Consider the following 19,401-nt stretch of genomic DNA (forward strand, 5'->3'; position numbering starts at 1 on the left):
GATGGATGGAGCGTGTAGTGTTGGAGCTTGAATCGATGCTGCAACAGCCGCCAGCCGTTTGTGAAGTTGCAAAGTTGGAAGTATAGGTATCACTCGTTTGGTATCGGAGCCGGGATGACCGGACAGTTCACCTCGTTGAGAGCAGGAACCCGGTTCTTCTTCGGCCTGGAGGACTTTCTCCGGATTTCTAAAAAAAGGCGCCGCTTCGGACAGTCCCTGGTTGAAGCCAGAAGTTTGTTGCCGCAGTTGGCGCTTTTGGGATCAGCCACCTCCATCTTGTCGCACTCTTCGGTCGGATGAGGATCGCCACACTTGCTGCAGCTTGGCTTCTTGCGGCAGTTCCTGGTGCCGTGCCCGAAGTTGAAGCAGTTGATGCCAGGGCTGACAATCGTCATCGTCATAGCACGAAATGCCACAGTAGCGACGAGTTGCATTGTCTTCATTGCTACTCTACATATCGTCAATGACGCGCACGACGTTAGCTTTCATCGTGTAACCAAATCGTCCTGACGACATCAAAGAACGAAGACTTCATACCGTTATTCTTCAAGCGGCAGCTGCCATGCGAAGATTTTTACTAATTCTTTGTAATAATGAAATTGAAGCAACGTATGAAAGCGTTATGAATTCTATCGATACACTTATGTTACCAAATTTCCTACTATTTGTTTATTTGAGACCCTATTATGTTTTTAACCAGTCCGTCTATAATAACGTGCAATCAATTGTGTGAAGAAGTGACGACGAAAATCGTCATAACTTTTGGCTGCGCGACTATCGTCGTGGTACGCATGCGGCGCGAAGGAAACGAATAGGTGTTGCGTCGTGCAATGTTATGACGAAGACTAATTTTTTTTCGCTTTCTTCATACGACGAGAATGACTATTGTCAGCCCTGGTTGATGCACTGCGTGACGTCGCGGTGCACTGGCCTCTATCGCTCCCAGTCAACAACGGTCCTTCCACGCCGACCTTCCACGTGTTGGGGCCGTGCGCCAGGTGGACCAGGTGCAGCTGCACGGCCACTGGCTTCAGACCGCAGCTCTCGAGTTCTGCAATGAGATCTTCTTCCTTCATGTCGTGGAACCCTCGGAGCAATCCCTTGAGTGGCTTCGTGCCGGAGTGGTTTTGGTGTAGTACTCATACTTGTGGACATAGGGGAACTCCACGACGGACTGATGATGGCCCTTATTTGCAGACATCCCTTTCACGCTCTCGCTGCAGAGCCGAAAAGTACATTCCAGCCTCCTAGCGATCAGCTGGTGAATTTCGAGCGCAAATCCGACGGATCGCCCTTCACAAACACGTGCAGGCACGTTGTACCTGCGCGTGAAAAAAGCACGTCCGTACGAGCTGCTGTCACTAACTGGAATGAGGTATCTACTGGTGTGGTTCCCATACAGTATCAATTGGATTGACCTATTGAGTTTATTCAAAATAAATTTGTTCGACTGGCACTTTGGAAACCTTCTTTGGTGTGATCCTGTGCGTCTTCCTCCTTATGAAACAGAAAATCTGCAATGCCATCCCCTATCTCGTCTGTGCGTGTGCAAGAGAAAGATGATAAACGTCAGATAGCCTTATAAGGCTTGCTGACGTTTAATCAATTTTCTTATTCAAGCGCATAGCAAGGATAGGATTTGTTTTCATCGATCGGGAAACGCCTCGGAAGCGTTTCCCGATGAAAACAAGTGCTATTCACCCTGTGCGCGTGCAAGAGAAATATGATTAAACGTCAGCAAGCCTTATTCTCTCTGAGATGAATATATATGTCCTGAAAAGATCCTTGAAACGGCGAAATTTCCTGCTGACGGACGCTTGCAACACTCGATACGGACAACATAGCCCCATTAGTTTCATGGTATCCACCAGAGTGTAAAATAATCGAAAATTGGTGGTGAAGTCCACCTTGCTTCACTTGTCAGCTCACTTCCAGACACATTCATAGTCGGATCTGGACTGTTGAACGGTTGAATATTAGTCATTGAATATTTAAGCACATTCTACATATCTATAAATTATCTGAATTCTGAACACGTAAGTAAACGTTGAGTAAAGTAATTTATTACATACCGTTTCGCTTCGAATTGCCGGACGCTTCGAAAGCCGGACACTTCAATTGTTATTCGACTTTATTTACCATCTCAACAAGTATTTCTTGGGTAAGCAATGCAGGGAACGATTCTTGGACTTAAAACCATTTTAACAAATGTAAGTAATCCGTGATCTGTGGTGAAAACTTGAAAATTAGAGGTAAAAGTTGAAAGCATGTCATAATCAACGGTGAATTTCGTTTTTCTTGAATGTAGTTTAAGACTCAACATTAGAGAAACTAAGCTCATATTTTCTATATTCTATCATTTGCAAGGGGTATTAGTAATTTATTAACATAGTATGATAGTGCTCTTTGTCATGAATAAGAAAAATTGCTTAGGAATTCATAGCTTTTTAATTTTTATTACATTTTTTGTATGTCCGGACTTCGAGGCAAGTTTTTACAATTGCTTCGATTGCCGGACATGCTGAAATGATGTTAAATAACTGTCTATCAATTAAGTTAATTGAAATCAAATGATTCGTAATAAGCAATCATAGTTACAATTTCATTAGATTTTAGTTGCTACACCCCAAAAGGAACATTGCTTGCTCTAAGCTTATCGATATTAACTTATACACATATTGTAAATGGTATCACTTTATTAATTTTACATAGGTAGCAAAACTTGCCTTCAGTTTCTAGTGAGTGGCTATCTTCAAATGCAGTTTTTTAACCATTCACATTTTTGTAAAAAAAAAACAAGTTCGTAAAACTAGCTTTTTTTAACAGAATTGTATAAAAAGACACGTTGTGAACGACTCCCGTTAAATAAAAGAAAAAATCAACATTTCTCTGACACGCGCCGCAGGGCTGGTAGCAAGTCACTTTTTAGTGACTTGGTCACTATTTTGAGCCTAGTCACTAAAAAGTCACTATTTGCATCCAAAAGTCACTAAAGTCACTATTTTTCGGAAAATGGTCACTAAAGTCACTATTTTCGCACCACCGTTTGTGAAAAAAAGTTCAAAATGAAAATCATTTGTACCTACCATTATCATCAATCAAATCAAATGTAAATCTGTTAGCAAAATATATAGTTTCAAAAATTGCTCCAAGGCCGTCTTATGAAAGGCAGAGTGGGTTCGAACCATGGACTTCGGGATCGAGAGACACACACACAGACCACACAGCGAAGCTTGGTCATACGTTTAGGCAACGCCGTGTATAAAGCGCAGGATTGCTACGACTACGAGGATTTCGCGATATTCGCGGTTTTTGCTATTTTTTTTGCGGATTTGATGCGTATGTACATAACGGTGGAGGCTTCGCGCGGATTTAGTTTTGGGTGGAAATTTAATAAATAAGGAGCGTAGGGTTTTGTTTTCGATAGCAAAATGTCGTTGAGAAGGGACTCCACATTTGAAGTCGATGCTTATCCAATTTTTTGGATATTTCCAAACCATTATTGAATGCATTATACTTGTTCAACAAGCATTATAAGGGTAAGAACTTCACTTGTTGTCATTTTTCATCGTTTCTGAATATCCATTTTTTTGTCACGTCAATTTCGACATCATTCCGAGATATTTCATAGTTACTGATTGATTATCCCCTCTATGACGAACCACACAGCATGATATTGTCGGCGTAGCACCACATTGGAATTCGGACATCGGGACTTCCGAACCGAACTTTCTTTCGAAGTTTTATCTGTCAAACTAATTGATGCGTTGTTTAGCGCATCTTTAGGCAAATCCTGCGCACTACTTCCTAAGTTGGGTAAGTTGCCTGTATCTAGAGAAAAATCCACCTCCGTTATAAAAAGCTTCCTAACTTTGTTTCCTTTAGAGGAACTTTCACTGTAATTTCTGTAGCGATGACGGCACAAATCTTTATGAAAAATTCCGTAAAAATTTTGCCTTGAATTTGGGAAATAATTTTCGTAAGGTTTTTCTTAGGAATTCACCAAACAATATCTACAGGAATTCTCAATAATATTTCTACCGGAATTCATGAAAAAATCCGCTTGTATTTGAAGGAGATTTTTTTTTCAGGGATTCGTGGAGAAGTTTTTAGAATTTCCGGAAATTTTTGTACTGACATTCGCCATCGGATTTCTGTTGGAATTTCCGTTTGAACTCCTGGAGAAAGATTTCACAAGGATTGAAGTATTTTCTGCCCAATTTCTGAAAAAAAAATCCTAGAAATTTTCACAAGGTTTTCCACAGAAAATCAACTTCCGCTGAAATTTCTTTAAAAAATTCAGAGTTTTCCAAAGCAATTTCTGCATCAAATTCAAGATTTTGGATCACATTTTACGAAACTTGAAACTAAGGAAACTTAGGTTCGGTAAAATTAATGTTATATATGAGTTAATGTTTTTAATGAAACCGAGATCAGGGTCTCGAAAAAACAAATGGCAAATGGACTCTATATGTATTTAAATTTGTTTCAATTAAAAATGTTATTTTTAATTATTGAAAATCGTATTTTAAAAATGTCATCATAATTTTAGATTCTTTAAGTTTTTTTTTAACAATTTTTCCTTATAAAGATTCATAAGCTTTGTGATTCCAAATAATTCTCTGTCTAGTAATTGATTAGATCATTTTATTTCTTTTTTGCCGAAAAACCGTGTTAATTTTTCAACGTGCCAAAACGAAAGTTCACACGCCTAACTACATAAAAATTAGCGAAAGCCCAATCCAAAACACCGTTCTAGCACTTTTTCATACTGTCTTGCAGCTGAATCATCTATATATGGTGAAACTTTTGGGAATATATTTTGACGAGACAATATTTTTGATCGATAGTAAGCGCAAAATTTATTATACTTCATTCTGCCTTTTTCATACACACAAACTGCAGTTTCACGAAAAACTTCGAGCTCATGTTAAACTTTAGTACCACAATGCTGTAGAACTTGCTTCAAAATCGTTGTTGAAATTATAAGCATGGTTTGGTGTAACAACTTGTAACTCGTTACCTGCTCCCGTGTATTACGGAATAAGGTTTACCATGGTCATATTGCTAGCCTCTGGATGTCCCAACGAATACCTTCCTCAATATCCAACTCTGTGGTATTTATGATGGTGGCGCCAAGTCGGTTGTCCCCTGCTAAGATCCATCCTCTCCCTAGTTACGATGAAGATGCACACGGCCAGCAGTAGTAATCCTCATGATTTTGTAATTTTTGTCTTCTCTTGATTTCTGCTAGCATTCTAATGATTTGAAAAAACATGATATCCCTAGTTTCCGATCTACTACAAGTTACACATTAACAATACGAATGCAACTCAGCTCACTACCTGGTTAGTACTTCATACAAAAGTCACTATTTGGTCACTTTTTCTGCTTCTAAAAGTCACTATTTGGTCACTTTTTTCGTCATCGTTGGTCACTAAGTCACTATTTTGAACGGCATTTATCGCTACCAGCCCTGCACGCCCGGATTTATCAATCCGCATGAATTCATTATTTCAATTGCTCCTTTCAATCCTTGATTTCTAAAAGCAAACTAAAACGGATTTCAAAAGACACATAAATACCACTAATTGCAGCTTACCCACGTCGAATTTGAGAGGATTGAGATTGAAGAAAATATTTCATTACCCACAGACACGTCAAATGTCAAAGAGGCGTTCTACCTTGAAAGGGGAGAGGGGGAGATTGTGTGAAATTTTTAGATTCCCAATGTTGTATATTGCAGTTTAATGCTCCCGCTTGGTTTCAAATGCTGTTTTTAGTAGTCCTGGTCAATCTCGAAGCAGAAACTTCGGATGGTACACACAGGGGCGGATTTACCCGGAAGGGGGGCCCCGGGGCCGACATGTTGTGGGGCCCCAAAATGTACAAAAAAGGTTGGTTTTGGTACATAAGATTTGTGGGGACCCGGGGCCATGCCCCCCCCGGACCCCCCCCTAAATCCGGCCCTGGGTACACACAACCGGGGGATGCCAGATTTCCATATGAATGTGTATAGAAACCTTACTTTACGGATTTATATTAATCGAGAAATATGAATGTTATATCCTAATTGTCTTTGAACGGATTAAATTGGCTAGTTGAGAATCAATATAGCCAAAATTGAAGTGTCCGGAAATTCGAAGCATAATTGTCCGGCATTTGAAGCATCCCTTATACTGTGTCCGGATTTCGAAGCAAGCGATGGTTAATGTTTTCGATTATATTAGCTATTTCGTGCATACAAAATGTCATTTTCACTACACTACAGCAAATTTGATAAGTTAATCATGACAGGGTGTTTTATCACTCAGTGTAAAGTACTTATTTCCGTTTGAAATATTGAACTGAAAATTCAGCAGTGCTTAGGTGTCCGGACTTCGAGTCAAAACGGTACACAGCAAATAATTTTGAAAGTTCAACGACGTGTAAAATTGCAGCTCATCCTATCAAACGAATTAACATTTGATATTCAATTAAATTTGAGTGAATTTTACAAGCAAGCACTTTTTAAATTTATTTCGATTTAAAAGAATAGTGAGATCGAAACGTTTATTTGCATGCTCCAAATATGTGCATGAAAATACATTTAAAATCACAACATATTTTCATCTGTGTAGAACTGAATCCGATTTTCATCCGCTAGGCACTTTCAACGATAACCATCAATATAAACAATGCTAATTAGGTTTTTTTTTTCTGCACATAGTAAGCACGCTCAGTGACAGTCGAATGAATGAGTTTGTGGAGTAGTCTGACTATGTCATTCTATGTTTTGAATATTCATCCGATGCTTGTCAAAATTCGGACCGAAGTTGCTTCACGAAGATGAACATTTTAAGCTCTGGTATCCAGGTTCAACGAAAGGTTTCAGTAATACGACTTTGTTACCTATGCTAGGCCCTGCTAGGCTGACGTATACTGATCGTTAATGTTCTGTGCTGTTTGTATAATGTTCCTTCTTACAACATTATTGGCATTATACCGAAGATTTTTGCAATTTTATATTTAACTGCATTAAGACATAGGTCAGTGTTGTCAAGAGTGAAATATGGTCGGGGTTCAGCAAAACCGCACCAAGCGCCTTTTTCGACTGATGTTCTTGAATATTTCAAAAGAATTGGTTTTCGGGAGATATGTTGGTGAATCAAAAAAACACGCGTCTTAACTGGTCGACAAATTTATTCCAACTGTACCTTTTTATTCTATTACATTTTTCTCTCTTCTTCCTTTTGCGCCTAGAAGAAGCGGCGAACATGGGCGAACATCCTTTCGCGCCAAGAGCAAGCGGCGATCGATCCTGACTGGGGGTCGCACGATGTAAATGCGTTTTTATCATCATACTCCCCCCGTTGAGTCCATCGGATCAACATTTGGAAGGAAGCAAACCTTTGCTACCGCTTGTCGAAACTCCTTTGAGTCAGCACGGACTGTAACGACTCGCACAATGCCATCCTGTCCAGGGTGTGTAGCCACGATGCGTCCCAATTGCCACTGGTGCGGTGGTGCATTATCGTCCTTCAGTACGACTACGGCGCCAATATCGATTTTCGAAACTTCACTATTCCACTTCGGTCTGGATTGCAAATAATGCAAATACTCAGCTGACCAGCGCTTCCAGAAATGCTGCTTCATTAACTGAATATGTTGCCAACGTCCCAATCGACCAACCTTTACATCCTCATATGACGGTTCCGGAATGCTCAAAGCTGATCGTCCGATAAGGAAGTGTGATGGGGTCAAAACCTCGATGTCGTTCGGGTCATCCGAAACAGGAATCAATGGACGACTGTTCAAGATAGCCTCACACTGCGCTAGAAATGTTGTCATTTCTTCGAACGTTAGTTTGGTCTCACCGACGACACGCTTCAAATGATGTTTGACGGATTTTACCCCCGCCTCCCATATACCACCGAAATGCGGACTACGTGGCGGGATGAAGTGCCATACAATTCCTTTGGTTGTACAGAAATCGTTCAATTTTCGTTGAAGTGCCTGATCCTCGAACATTCTACGCAGCTCGGCTAGCTCATGATTCGCACCAACAAATGTAGTTCCATTGTCGGAATACATATTACTCACCATACCACGTCGGCTGATGAACCGTTGGAGAGCAGCGATGAAGTTTTCTCCGGTCAAGTTTGATACTACCTCAATATGAATGGCCTTGGTGGCCAAACAAATAAACACTGCGATATAAGCCTTATACAGCGTTTTCTTCCTACCAGCTTCCTTGAGATATACTGGGCCGGCATAATCGACTCCAGTATTCTAGAAAACGGGTGAAGGTGTAATCCTGTAGTCTGGGAGGTCGCCCATGAACTGGTTCACCGGCGATGGATTGTGCCGAAAACAGACATAGCATTTGGAGACAATGCGTTTTATTAGCAACCTTGCTTTGATGGGCCAATAGCGTTCACGTAGAATAGCCAACAATCCTAGTTGTCCATCGTTCATGTCCAACATGAAAATTATCGATGTGTAGTTGACGAACCAGAATTTCAGTCACGTGATGCTTTTCTGGCAACAATATTTGATGCTTGCCGTCATAGGGTATCGATGAATATTTCAGGCGACCACCAACCCTGATGATCCCATCCTTATCGACGAAAAGAGCTAAACCTCGGTACTGCTTCAACTGCTTACCCTTTACCATAGCGTCGAAAATTTCATCAAACGCCTCCTTCTGCACGAGCTTCAGTATAGTTTGTGTTGCTTCAGCGATTTCACACACTTGCAAGTCGGAAGTGTTACGAACCTTCGTACGCACGTTTTTGATAAAACGCAACACATACGCCCACGCACGTTGTAGGCGGCGAAAACTGCTCATCCTTGTCAGGTCCAATGACATTGGTCGTTGTACGGCAGTTGCAACTATCGCCGGCTTAAGTTCTGGCAGTTCATTGTCGTCCAAACAAATTCTTTCATCGTTGTCAGAAGAGTCTTGCAGCCACAGAGTTGGTGCACCTTTGAACCACTGTTCCATCTCAAATAGTTCTGCCGGTAGTACACCACGGGAAATTATATCGGCAGGATTGTCATATGTTCGCACATAACACCATTTGTAGTCCTGCGTTAGCTCGTGTATTGTAGCAACACGATTTGCAACAAACTGGTTCAAAGCAAGCGGTGACTTTGCAAACCAACTCAAACATACTTGTGAGTCAGTGTGGAGTGTCACTTTCGAGAAAGGTATTTTCATCGCCGAAATCGTTTTCTCCACCAAACGTGCCAGAAGCAGTGTTCCGCATAATTCCAGACGAGGAATAGTCATTGGCTTCAAGGGAGCCACTCTCGATTTGCTGCAAACTAGCTCAACGCTCACAGTTCCATTAGGGGAGATGCACCTAGTGTACAAGACTGCCCCGTATGCACGCTGGGAAGCGTCCGAAAATCCGTGAAGCTCCAGTGTTGTTGCCTCACTTGTGATTACACACCGTTTCTTTCGTAGTGCGTTAACCAATGGAAGCTGTTCTCGGAATGTGGTCCACAATTCGTTTTGCTCGTTAGGAAGCTCGTCGTCCCAATTCAATTTCAGCCTCCATAAGTCCTGCATCAGCAGTTTCGCTGTCGTCGTCACAGGACCGAGATATCCACACGGATCAAATAGGTGTCCAATCGCAGAAAGTACGCTTCGTTTGGTTGGCCTCGTGTTTCCTACTCTACCATCCAATAAGGTAACATTGAATGTGAAGTAGTCTTCATTGGGATTCCAAATAAGGCCAAGAGTCCGAATCACGTTGTTGATATCAGCTTCTTCGAAGTTGAAAAGAGTCTCTTGAAGATCGTGTGGTATGGTATCTCGCACAGCTTTGCTGTTGGAGCAAAACTTGTGCACCCCAAATCCTCCTCGTCGTAGAAGCTCAGTTAGTTGCTTGTAGATTTCTAGTACTTCTTGTTCGTTCCTACCACCGGTGAGAAAATCGTCGATGTAGCTGTTGTCCTCAATGACTTTTGATGCAAGTGGTAGGTCAGTTGCTTCATCCTTTGCCAATTGCAATAATGTTCGCGTTGCCAGATAGGGTGCACTGGCGCAACCGTACGTCACGGTGGTTAGCTCGAATGTTGCCATCTCGTTGTTCGTGTTGAGCCACAAAATGCGCTGGTATTTCCTGTCGTCTTTGTGTACTTGTACCTGCCTGTACATTTTAGGAATGTCCGCTGTCAGTACCACAGGGTAGCAGCAGAATCGTAATAATATCGTGATGAGATCGTTTTGCACTGTTGGTCCAACTCCTAAAGCGTCGTTCAATGATAGACCAGATGTTGTCTTAGCCGAAGCGTCGAAAACTACACGAATCTTTGTCGAAGAGCTTGACTCCTTATAGACAGCATGGTGGGGTAAGAAGTAGCAATCCTCAGGTTTGTCATGCACTTCCACCATATGGCCTAATTCTAGAGTACTCATCCATGAATTCGGTGTAGCGTTTTTTCTTCTCGTCGTTTGCGAAAGATCGTAGTAGGCGGTTAAATCATGCTCGTGCCGTTTCCAAAGAGTCACCAAGTTGGCTCTTGTTTTGGTTAAACGGCAGTTTGACAATGTACCGACCACTTTTGTCGCGTGAAGTCGTTCGCTCGTAGTGTTCTTCGATGGCTTGTTCCGCTGGCGTATATGGAGATGCTTCTATGCAGGTTTCGAGTTCCCAAAACTTCACAAGGGTGCGATTTAGTTGGTCATCGATGTGGTTCAATTGGCAAACTGCATGTGTGGGGCCGATTTGTATCGCCTTTACCGGACCGCTAACAATCCAACCCAGCTGTGTTTCGATTAACGTAGGCGTTCCTTCAGCAAGTTTCATGCGGCCGGTCTTGATCAGGTCGAAAAATAGTTCAGCACCGATAATCATTTGGATTTCGTCGGGAGTATGGAACGATGGATCTGCCAACGCAAGATTAGCAGGAATGATCCAAGAACGCACGTCCACCTTGGTGATGGGCAGATTCGCAGTTATCGTCGGTACGACAAGGAAATCCAAATCAACGACGAATGGATTGACACGTGAGCTAATCGTGGTATGAAGCTTGTGCTTAACTCGTGTCGCAGCATTATTCACTCCGCTGATTGGAATGTTAACGCGCTCCATTGGTATATTCAACTTCCTCGCGAATGCTTCACTGATGAGATGCGAGTCAGATCCGGAATCCAACAAAGCTCTGCATGCTATGCGGCTATTCCCGGAACCATATACTTCTACCTCTGCCGTCGAAAGAAGCACTTGCTTTGTCGTTGCCGCTCGAGCACAGTTGACACTTCCTGGTGCTTGTCCAGCGACTTCACAATGTTCTTCTGGAACTGATGATGTTACTGCGGATTGTGGAGCTGTGGTCTTGTTCTCATGGAGCAAACTATGATGCTTTCGTTTGCATGTTTTACACGTTCTATCCGAGTTGCATTCTCCAGTACGATGACCTCGTCGTAGGCAATTAAAGCAAAGGCCAGTCTGCTTCACTTTGGTGTATCGCTCGCTTATCGTCATGTCCTTGAACACGTCGCACTTGTAGATTAGGTGTTCATTTCCACAGCATGCACACGATTCCTTGGACTGATTCGACGTTTGCACAAAATTCCTGCTTTGGACGGGCTTGATGTCGGATGGTTTACCTTTCTGTCTCGTGGAAACTGATGGACGTAGTTCGTTGTAGCCTTTCATCTTCTGGAGTATACGGCTTCGTTCTCGAAGGAAATCGATCGTCTCGGTGTAGGTGGGCAGTTCATCTGACGGGATTTGCGATTCCCATAGTTTTCGTGTTTCCTTGTCAAGGCGTTTAGCAATCACATTGAGCAGGATCATCTCGGCAAGCCCTTCGACTGGTAACGATCGGTTCTTCAATGCATCGACGTGTTTTGTGCAGATATCAAGCAAATTCCGCAATTCATTACCGTTCTCATTATTCATCTTTGGTAGTGCGAGCAAAGCGTCTATGTATGTGTCGATGATGAGTCGCTCGTCTTCGTAGGTGTCCTCGAGCATCTTCCACGCTGATTCGTAACCATTATTGTTGATCACGTCTTGATCGATTTTCCCTGCTGCACCTCCGACGAGAGAATTTTTCAAGTGGTACAGCTTTATGGCTGGTGACTCGTTTGGGTACCTGCTCATGATGGTTTTGAACATGCATTTGAACGAGTACCAGTTCTCGAGACTACCATCGAATGTTGGCAGCGGCACATGCAGATGAGGTGTGGAGCTATTTACTACCACCGGTTGCTGCGGAACAAATGCCGGAGCTAAGGCACTCATATTCCCTCGTTTTTTCTCCTCTTCAGCTGCATTCCACTTTGCAATTTCTGATTGGATGTTCACAAAAAGCTCAGCGTGCAGCTCTTCGTCCTGGAAATGGCTTTGTTTGTGTCCTTCACGCTGATCCCTTGGAACAAGGTCACAAATATCCAGATACGTTTTCTGCAGTTCATCGTTACACTGACGAAGTGTTTCGAGTTGTAGTCGCAGCCAATGAATGCTGATGTTAGCCACGGCCAATCCCTCACGGATCCGGAGCATTCTTTCCTTCGCCAAATCACGATGATCGAGAATCTTCTCGAGCTTCTTCGACATTTCCTTGCGTTTTTGTTCCTGTTTCTGTTGTTGCACCGAAAGATTATTCACCGGCGGCTCACTTGTAGTTTCCAGAAGTATCCTTGGGACAATACTCTGTTGGGTTGTTGGGTATGAGTAGTTTCTTCGGTCATTAGACCCACAACTCACTGATCTTCAGATTCACAGTTTCTGGTTTGTTCTAGAATTTTCCATTTTTCACTCGACCGTGTGTCGAACACAATCGAACATGTTTCGCGCACGCACTAACACCAACACGCAATACGGTTTGCCGATAGCTTTTTCCAACCGGTGGAAATCCAAAGTTCTCGCGATTTTATCCGGAATTTCACCACAAATCAACCAAAGACCATCACGGAATGGTTATCCGGTACGAATGGACCAAAATGTTCTTGAATATTTTGTAATAATTGGTTTTCGGGAGATATGTTGGTGAATCAAAAAAACACGCGTCTTAACTGGTCGACAAATTTATTCCAACTGTACCTTTTTATTCTATTACATTTTTCTCTCTTCTTCCTTTTGCGCCTAGAAGAAGCGGCGAACATGGGCGAACATCCTTTCGCGCCAAGAGCAAGCGGCGATCGATCCTGACTGGGGGTCGCACGATGTAAATGCGTTTTTATCATCAACTGACTTGTGATATTTTGTTCGTACAATGAAAACCAAAAGTAATTCATACCAATTCATTCGTACATTTGTTGTTGGATATCCTCAGTTATAAGGTAGAAGGATATCCGATACGATTTGTGACCAATTGGATCTGACGTAAAGTCAATGTCAACTTCTCTCCACGAACAGCCTAGATAGCCGTGTGGTGTCGGCAGCTGGTTATCTGGCTAAGAATAACATTACGGATTGCCTGTTCCAATGGTACACCCAAAAAAATCTGCACGTTGTTTCCACCTGAAAAAGTACGTAGATTCTTTTCCACCTGAAATTCACGTAACCTTTACCTGATTTGTCGATAGAATTTTCATTCTACGTGAAAATCAGGTAAGTTCTACCAGAGTTTTGGATAGAATTCACCGGACACGTAAGTTTCACCTGAATTTTCTGAAGCAGTTGCAGTTACGTGTGCACGTAAAATGTACCTGAAAATTCAGGTGGAAACAACGTTTAGATTATTTGGAGTGTAAAAGTCCACCATACAGGTGACCCTTAATTCTCGGCGTGATGCGGCTTTATGCTTACCGTGCCTACGAATGAATGGTTAGGGGGGTCTAATAAGAACCTAACCGCAAACGGAGCCTGTGAAGCACCAGGGCCCACTTCACAGTATTTTAGCACTCGCTGCGCTAACCGGTGCTATGGCGTAGTTGACTTTTAACTTCTCCAAAATAATCGGCTACTCTTATTCAACCTCATCGAGAGGTTAAATAAGAGTGGGGTTATGAATATGTGTTTTAATTAGTTTTCAACAAATTGTCACCTATATGGATTCGCATTATGCGTTTTTTACAATGTGCTTTGTGTATGTTACCTATATGGATTCGCATTATGCGTTTTTGCACAGTGAACTCTGTATCTCGTCCTTGATGTTTGGCTGCGGCTACTCTTGTTCAATCTCAACGTGAGGTTAAATAAGAGTGGGGTTATGAATATGTGTTTTACTTAGTTTTCAACAAATTGTCACCTATATGGATTCTATTGGAGATTTGACGTTCGGCTTCGGCTACTCTTGTTTAATCTCAACTTGAGGTTAAATAAGGGTGGGGTTATGAATATGTTTTTACTTAGTTTTTCAACAAATTGTCACCTATATGGATTCGCATTATGCGTTTTTTTACAATGTACTTTGTGTTTGTTACCTTTATGGATACGCATTATGCGTTTTTCACAGTGTACTCTGTGTTTTGTTCTTGACGTTCGGGTTCGGCTACTCTTGTTCAATCTCAACGTGAGGTTCAATAAGAATGGGGTTATGAATATGTGTTTTACTTAGTTTTCAACAAATTGTCACCTATATGGATTCGCATTATGCGTTTTTCACAGTGTACTCTGTGTCTCGTCTTTGACGTTCGGCTTGGGCTACTCTTGTTTAATCTCAACTTGAGGTTAAATAAGGGTGGGGTTATGAATATGTTTTTTTTTTACTTAGTTTTTCAACAAATTGTCACCTATATGGATTCGCATTATGCGATTTTTACAATGTACTTTGTGTTTGTCACCTATATGGATTCGCATTATGCGTTTTTCACAGTGTACTCTGTGTTTCGTTCTTGACGTTCGGGTTCGGCTACTCTTGTTCAATCTCAACGTGAGGTTCAATAAGAATGGGGTTATGAATATGTGTTTTACTTAGTTTTCGACAAATTGCCACATATATGGATTCGCATTATGCGATTTTTACAATGTACTTTGTGATTGTCACCTATATGGATTCGCATTATGCACTTTTCACAGTGCACTCTGTGTTTCGTCTTTGACGTTCGTCCATTATTGTTACGTCCTCTGTGTTTATGTGACACCTCTCTTTAGTCCCTATCTGAATGCGTGTGAGTCTACATAATTGGCTTACCTGTAAATGGTTCCACTCTCCTTTCCAACTTCACTTCATCTTCCTTTCCCCTTTTCACTTCATTTTCCGTCAGGTAAATGATGAGAAAGGCCAGTGAAGGCGATGGCACAAATCTCCCAAATTGAGGGGAACGTGCCTCCTGAGCCGACGTTCTGATACCTGATACGCTCAGTGACAGTCGAATGAATGAGTTTGTGGAGTAGTAGTATGACTATGCCATTCTATGTTTTGAATAATCATCCGATGTTTGTCAAAATTCGGACCGAAGTTGCTTCACGAAGATGAACATTTTAAGCTCTGGTATCCAGGTTCAACGAAAGGTTTCAGTAATACAACTTTGTTATTTATGCTAGGCCTGTGCTAGGCTAACGTATACTGATCGTTAATGTTCTGTGCTGTTTGTATAATGTCCCTTCTTACAACATTATTGGCATTATACCGAAGAGTTTTGCAATTTTATATTTAACTGCATTAAGGTCACTCCTGACGGAATCCAAGTTTAAAGTGCGGCGCACAACTGTCATTTTGTGGATTTAGCTTTGCTGCATCGCAGCATGCGTGAAATAATAAAATGGCAGATGTGCGTTGCTTCCGTATCGAGTGGTGTGCCCTCGAAAACGGGAGCTCTTTTAAACTTGGATTCCGTCAGGAGTGACCTAAGGCTATAGGTCAGTGGTCGGGGTTCAGCGAAACCGCACCAAGCGCCTTGACTGACTTGTGATATTTTGTTCGTAGAATGAAAAACGAAAGTAATTCATATTAATTCAATCGTACATTTGTTGTTGGATATCCTTAGCTATAGGGTAAAAGGATATCCGATACAATTTGTGATCAATTGGATCTGCTACACGAAAATTTGTGCTAGAAAATGGGTAATTTTTCATTGGCGCTTGGTGCGATTTGGCTACCATATGTAAGAGAGAAAAAGAGAACAACAAGGGCTACCCAACAAACATTCACTAGTTGAACTAACATCAGTGTGACGATTTAATTCAGCGCTGTGTTGAATTATGTCTGTACTATTTCTTAGCACAACTTCTGTTCAAGCTTTGTTCACACAATTTTGGCGAAGTTATACAACTATAACATCTCATTTTGAAAAACAACTTTATTAACTGATTCGTTAAACCTTTAATAAGCATTTTACTAAGCCTCAATTCAGCTACATGTGAATTCTTCGAAAATAATAACGCATAGAAGGTAACATCAGTAAGATCTCCAATGAACGTATTTTGAAGCAATTGCTATTTTCATATATGTAATCATTTTAAAATTTTCCTAAATCGGGTCTCGAACTGCTGTCATTTGATCATCCGCCGGTAACGTTGTCATCCGCGCCATCCTTGATTTGTTAGATATGGCTCACTCAATGCATAACATAAATAATCTTATTGCTGAATATGAATCATAATTGGACTCTTATTCAATAAGTCGATCTGTCAAACTACAGTTTGTTAATAACTATACAAGAATTTTATTTCAACTATTGTTCAGCCAGTCATAACCATCGCACACCAGGAAAAATACGTAAAAATAATGTCGATAAACGATAAAATAAAATCCGTCCCCAATGCTATTTATGAATTTATGAAAATAAAATCAATGTATATTCGCCCTTCCTCAGAATCTCTTGATAATCGGTTGCGATATGATTGTCAAATGCTGAGATTATTCCAATTTCGCCCCAATAAAGATCAACATCCATGCGATAATATTGGGATTCCACACATCAAAGATTCAATAATTTCCCGATGTTATTCAACGGCGTTATGTCCGGCTTTTAGTAAATTTCGTTAGTTAAAGTAAAAAATTAGTTTAGCATGAATGCATGATTTTTTTTATTGCTCCAGCAGTTTTGTTCGTTATAATCTCCGACACTTTAATAAATCACGAAAATAAAAAGCATGTCTTGAAAATAAATCTTTATTTTTCTATAAATCAAATTTCCCAAATCTAGAATCCAGATTTTCTCTCAAACTGAAAAAGCATGTTTTTTTTCCACTGTGCGATAGATCAGATAAATGTGAAATCCAATGGTTAAGAAGGACAAAGGTTAAGAAGGATTTCTAATGCCTGCTTATTAACTTACTATTCAAACTCAATTCGACCACCCTTTCAGAGCATCACATCATAGTCGAACAGAGAACTTTAAAAATCATTAGTTCAGTATATTGTTAAACTTCCCCAATGTGCTGAAATGTGATAAAACGAAAACGTAAGTTCGACTTCAAATAAAGGTAGTAAACAAATAAATAAGCCATGTCGAATATTAGTTAGATTAAATGCTGAAATGAAATCTGTCTAGCAAACTATTCAGCATCCATTTTATTCAGCTATGAAGATCACTAATAAACAATAATTCAACCTAGATGCTTATTTGTAGCTTGTCGTTGTTTGTTGGGTATGTTATGGTATGCTTGTCAGAGCTACAAATATATCAGTTCCTGGTTATTCGTTAACTTATACGGTTGCGTCCTTTTCTTAACATCCAGAGAGTCCGTCTATGATTTAACTTTATAGTCCGTTCGATGCTGCTCCGCCTTGATTTTAAATAAGTCCAGATTATTACAGTCAGATGACGGTGAAAAAGCAATTGAATGAATAATCATCGGTCTTATTTTACCATTTCGTTTGTTTATATGGCTCAGTTGTTTAATATAAAAACTCTACGGAGCCGAAGACATTGAAAATAACATATGCAAATTATTCAGAAGAAGTTTCAGAAGTATTCCTGTGTGAGCTCTTCTTTGGTGAGGATCGGTCTATCGTCGGTCTTGGGCGATATTCCTCCCGTTTACCCGAGCATTCATGGTTCCGATTCGGTTCCACCGCGTACAACCAGTTGAAAATCATCGGCCTCTATCCGGTTATCTGATAAATTGTTATTTTTTTACGATATTCTCTCTTTCGGCATCAGGCTATTTGATGCACAATATTTTCTGTTTGGTATGTGTGTGGCCGAGCGCTGACGTAATTTTTTCACGTGTCGTGTTCTGTCCCAAGGAAAAAAAGAAAATTCTTATGAAAATTCAAGTTTGTCTATGATCTTAGCCAATATCATTGTTTGTGGAAAGCGGTGTAGTGCAAAAGTAAAATATTTGCCATTCCTCTACAAACTTGAAACGCAATGTTCATGAAGGCCCTAACGGAAAGGATTTGCTCAAGCTATTGCTGTTAGAATACTGTCAAAAGAGTCGAATCGACGTTACAGTTCAGAAGGATGATCTAGGAGATCCATTCTATTCGGGGTTGCAAAGTGCTTTCCCCTGAATATACAGGTTGCGGGTAACCGAAACCAGGGATGATGATTTCTCGAGACCGTATTGATGAACCTAAGCGATGGGGACAACGATATGATAGGAGGATATTCGGCTGAGTCACAAAGGTTTGATACTGGAAAAATATCGGTAAGCTCGTTCCTCTTTTAATTTATATTCAGCCCTTTACAACTACACAATTTTTAAGCACAAAGAGAGATTTTTTTTTTTGCGAATATATAGGGTCGTTGTGCCATTTCAATAATAATTGAAATCTTGAGAAGCGTTGGTTTGAGCTATAAAATGCTATACATACTTTCTTAAATTGAATCTTTTATCTAAATGAATATTTAGAAACTGATAGAGGCGATTACGGTTAAAAATATCCACATTTTCTTACTAATTTCATTCAGGAAAAAAGATCTATATTTGTAAAATATATGTGCTTTTCCTGACCCAAGCACATATTTCTTCCTTACAATTCAGAATTGAGTCGATATTTTCAAGGATTTAAGCACAATTATCCAAAAGGAATCAGAAAAATGAAAAGATAATAAAAGAAATTGAAGTCATTTTCATTTTTGAAAAATATTGTTCATGCTCAATATTTTTATGGAATAATTCATGATAACATTGTAGATTCTGTTTTAGTATTTTTTCTCCTTGCGATTCATAAATTGAGTTTTAGTTTTACTAGAGCAGGAAATGATTTTCTTGGTCAATTCCTTCATACATATAGATGAATCTATTGTTACTTCAACTAAATGTTCTAAATGTGACTCTACAAAATAGACTGTTAGGTCAGAGCTTATCAACATTTTTGACGAATTCAATCCGAAATATGTAAAGATTTGTAACATATTATTGTTATCCCTGATAGAGCAAACAGATTCGGATAATCCGCGATTATTTTAGTTGTCATAAGAACTATTTGTTTAGAAATTCTTGACTAGGAGCAGGATTTTTATCCTTTTTTTATTGCTTTTTTCTATCAATACAATATGAAGTATAAACAACTTATTGGCTATTTTATTTGGTCCACAGCCATACATGTATATGGACTGAT

The 19,401-nt window shown here is 40.5% G+C and overlaps 2 protein-coding genes across 2 annotated transcripts; both read right to left on the bottom strand.

Moving 5' to 3' along the window:
* Positions 1–7,338: 7,338 nt before the first annotated feature.
* On the bottom strand, positions 7,339–10,384 carry LOC134208930 (uncharacterized). The gene is made up of 2 exons (XM_062684892.1): positions 8,495–10,384; positions 7,339–8,271 (listed from the first exon to the last, which is right to left on the bottom strand). Exons 1-2 carry the CDS (start codon positions 10,382–10,384, stop codon positions 7,339–7,341), a joined length of 2,823 nt encoding a protein of 940 aa, XP_062540876.1.
* An 88-nt stretch (positions 10,385–10,472) lies between these two features.
* On the bottom strand, positions 10,473–13,537 carry LOC134208931 (uncharacterized). Its single transcript, XM_062684893.1, has 2 exons — positions 13,514–13,537; positions 10,473–12,653 (listed from the first exon to the last, which is right to left on the bottom strand). The coding sequence occupies exons 1-2, from the start codon at positions 13,535–13,537 to the stop codon at positions 10,473–10,475; spliced, it is 2,205 nt and encodes a 734-aa protein (XP_062540877.1).
* Between the last annotated feature and the right edge of the window lie 5,864 nt (positions 13,538–19,401).

The sequence above is a fragment of the Armigeres subalbatus genome, chromosome 2, assembly GCF_024139115.2.
Source record: "Armigeres subalbatus isolate Guangzhou_Male chromosome 2, GZ_Asu_2, whole genome shotgun sequence".
Lineage (NCBI taxonomy): Eukaryota > Metazoa > Arthropoda > Insecta > Diptera > Culicidae > Armigeres > Armigeres subalbatus.

Excerpts from the sequence above, each read along its gene's own strand:
- LOC134208931 (XM_062684893.1), bottom strand. The coding sequence starts at position 13,537 with ATGAAAATTCTATCGACAAATCAG. Across the intron at positions 12,654-13,513 it reads AAATTCTATCGACAAATCAG|AGTATTGTCCCAAGGATACT; the intron begins GTAAAGGTTACG and ends ACAACCCAACAG.
- LOC134208930 (XM_062684892.1), bottom strand. The coding sequence starts at position 10,384 with ATGGTGGAAGTGCATGACAAACCTGAGGATTGCTACTTCTTACCCCAC. Across the intron at positions 8,272-8,494 it reads ATCACGTGACTGAAATTCTG|AATACTGGAGTCGATTATGC; the intron begins GTTCGTCAACTA and ends CCCGTTTTCTAG.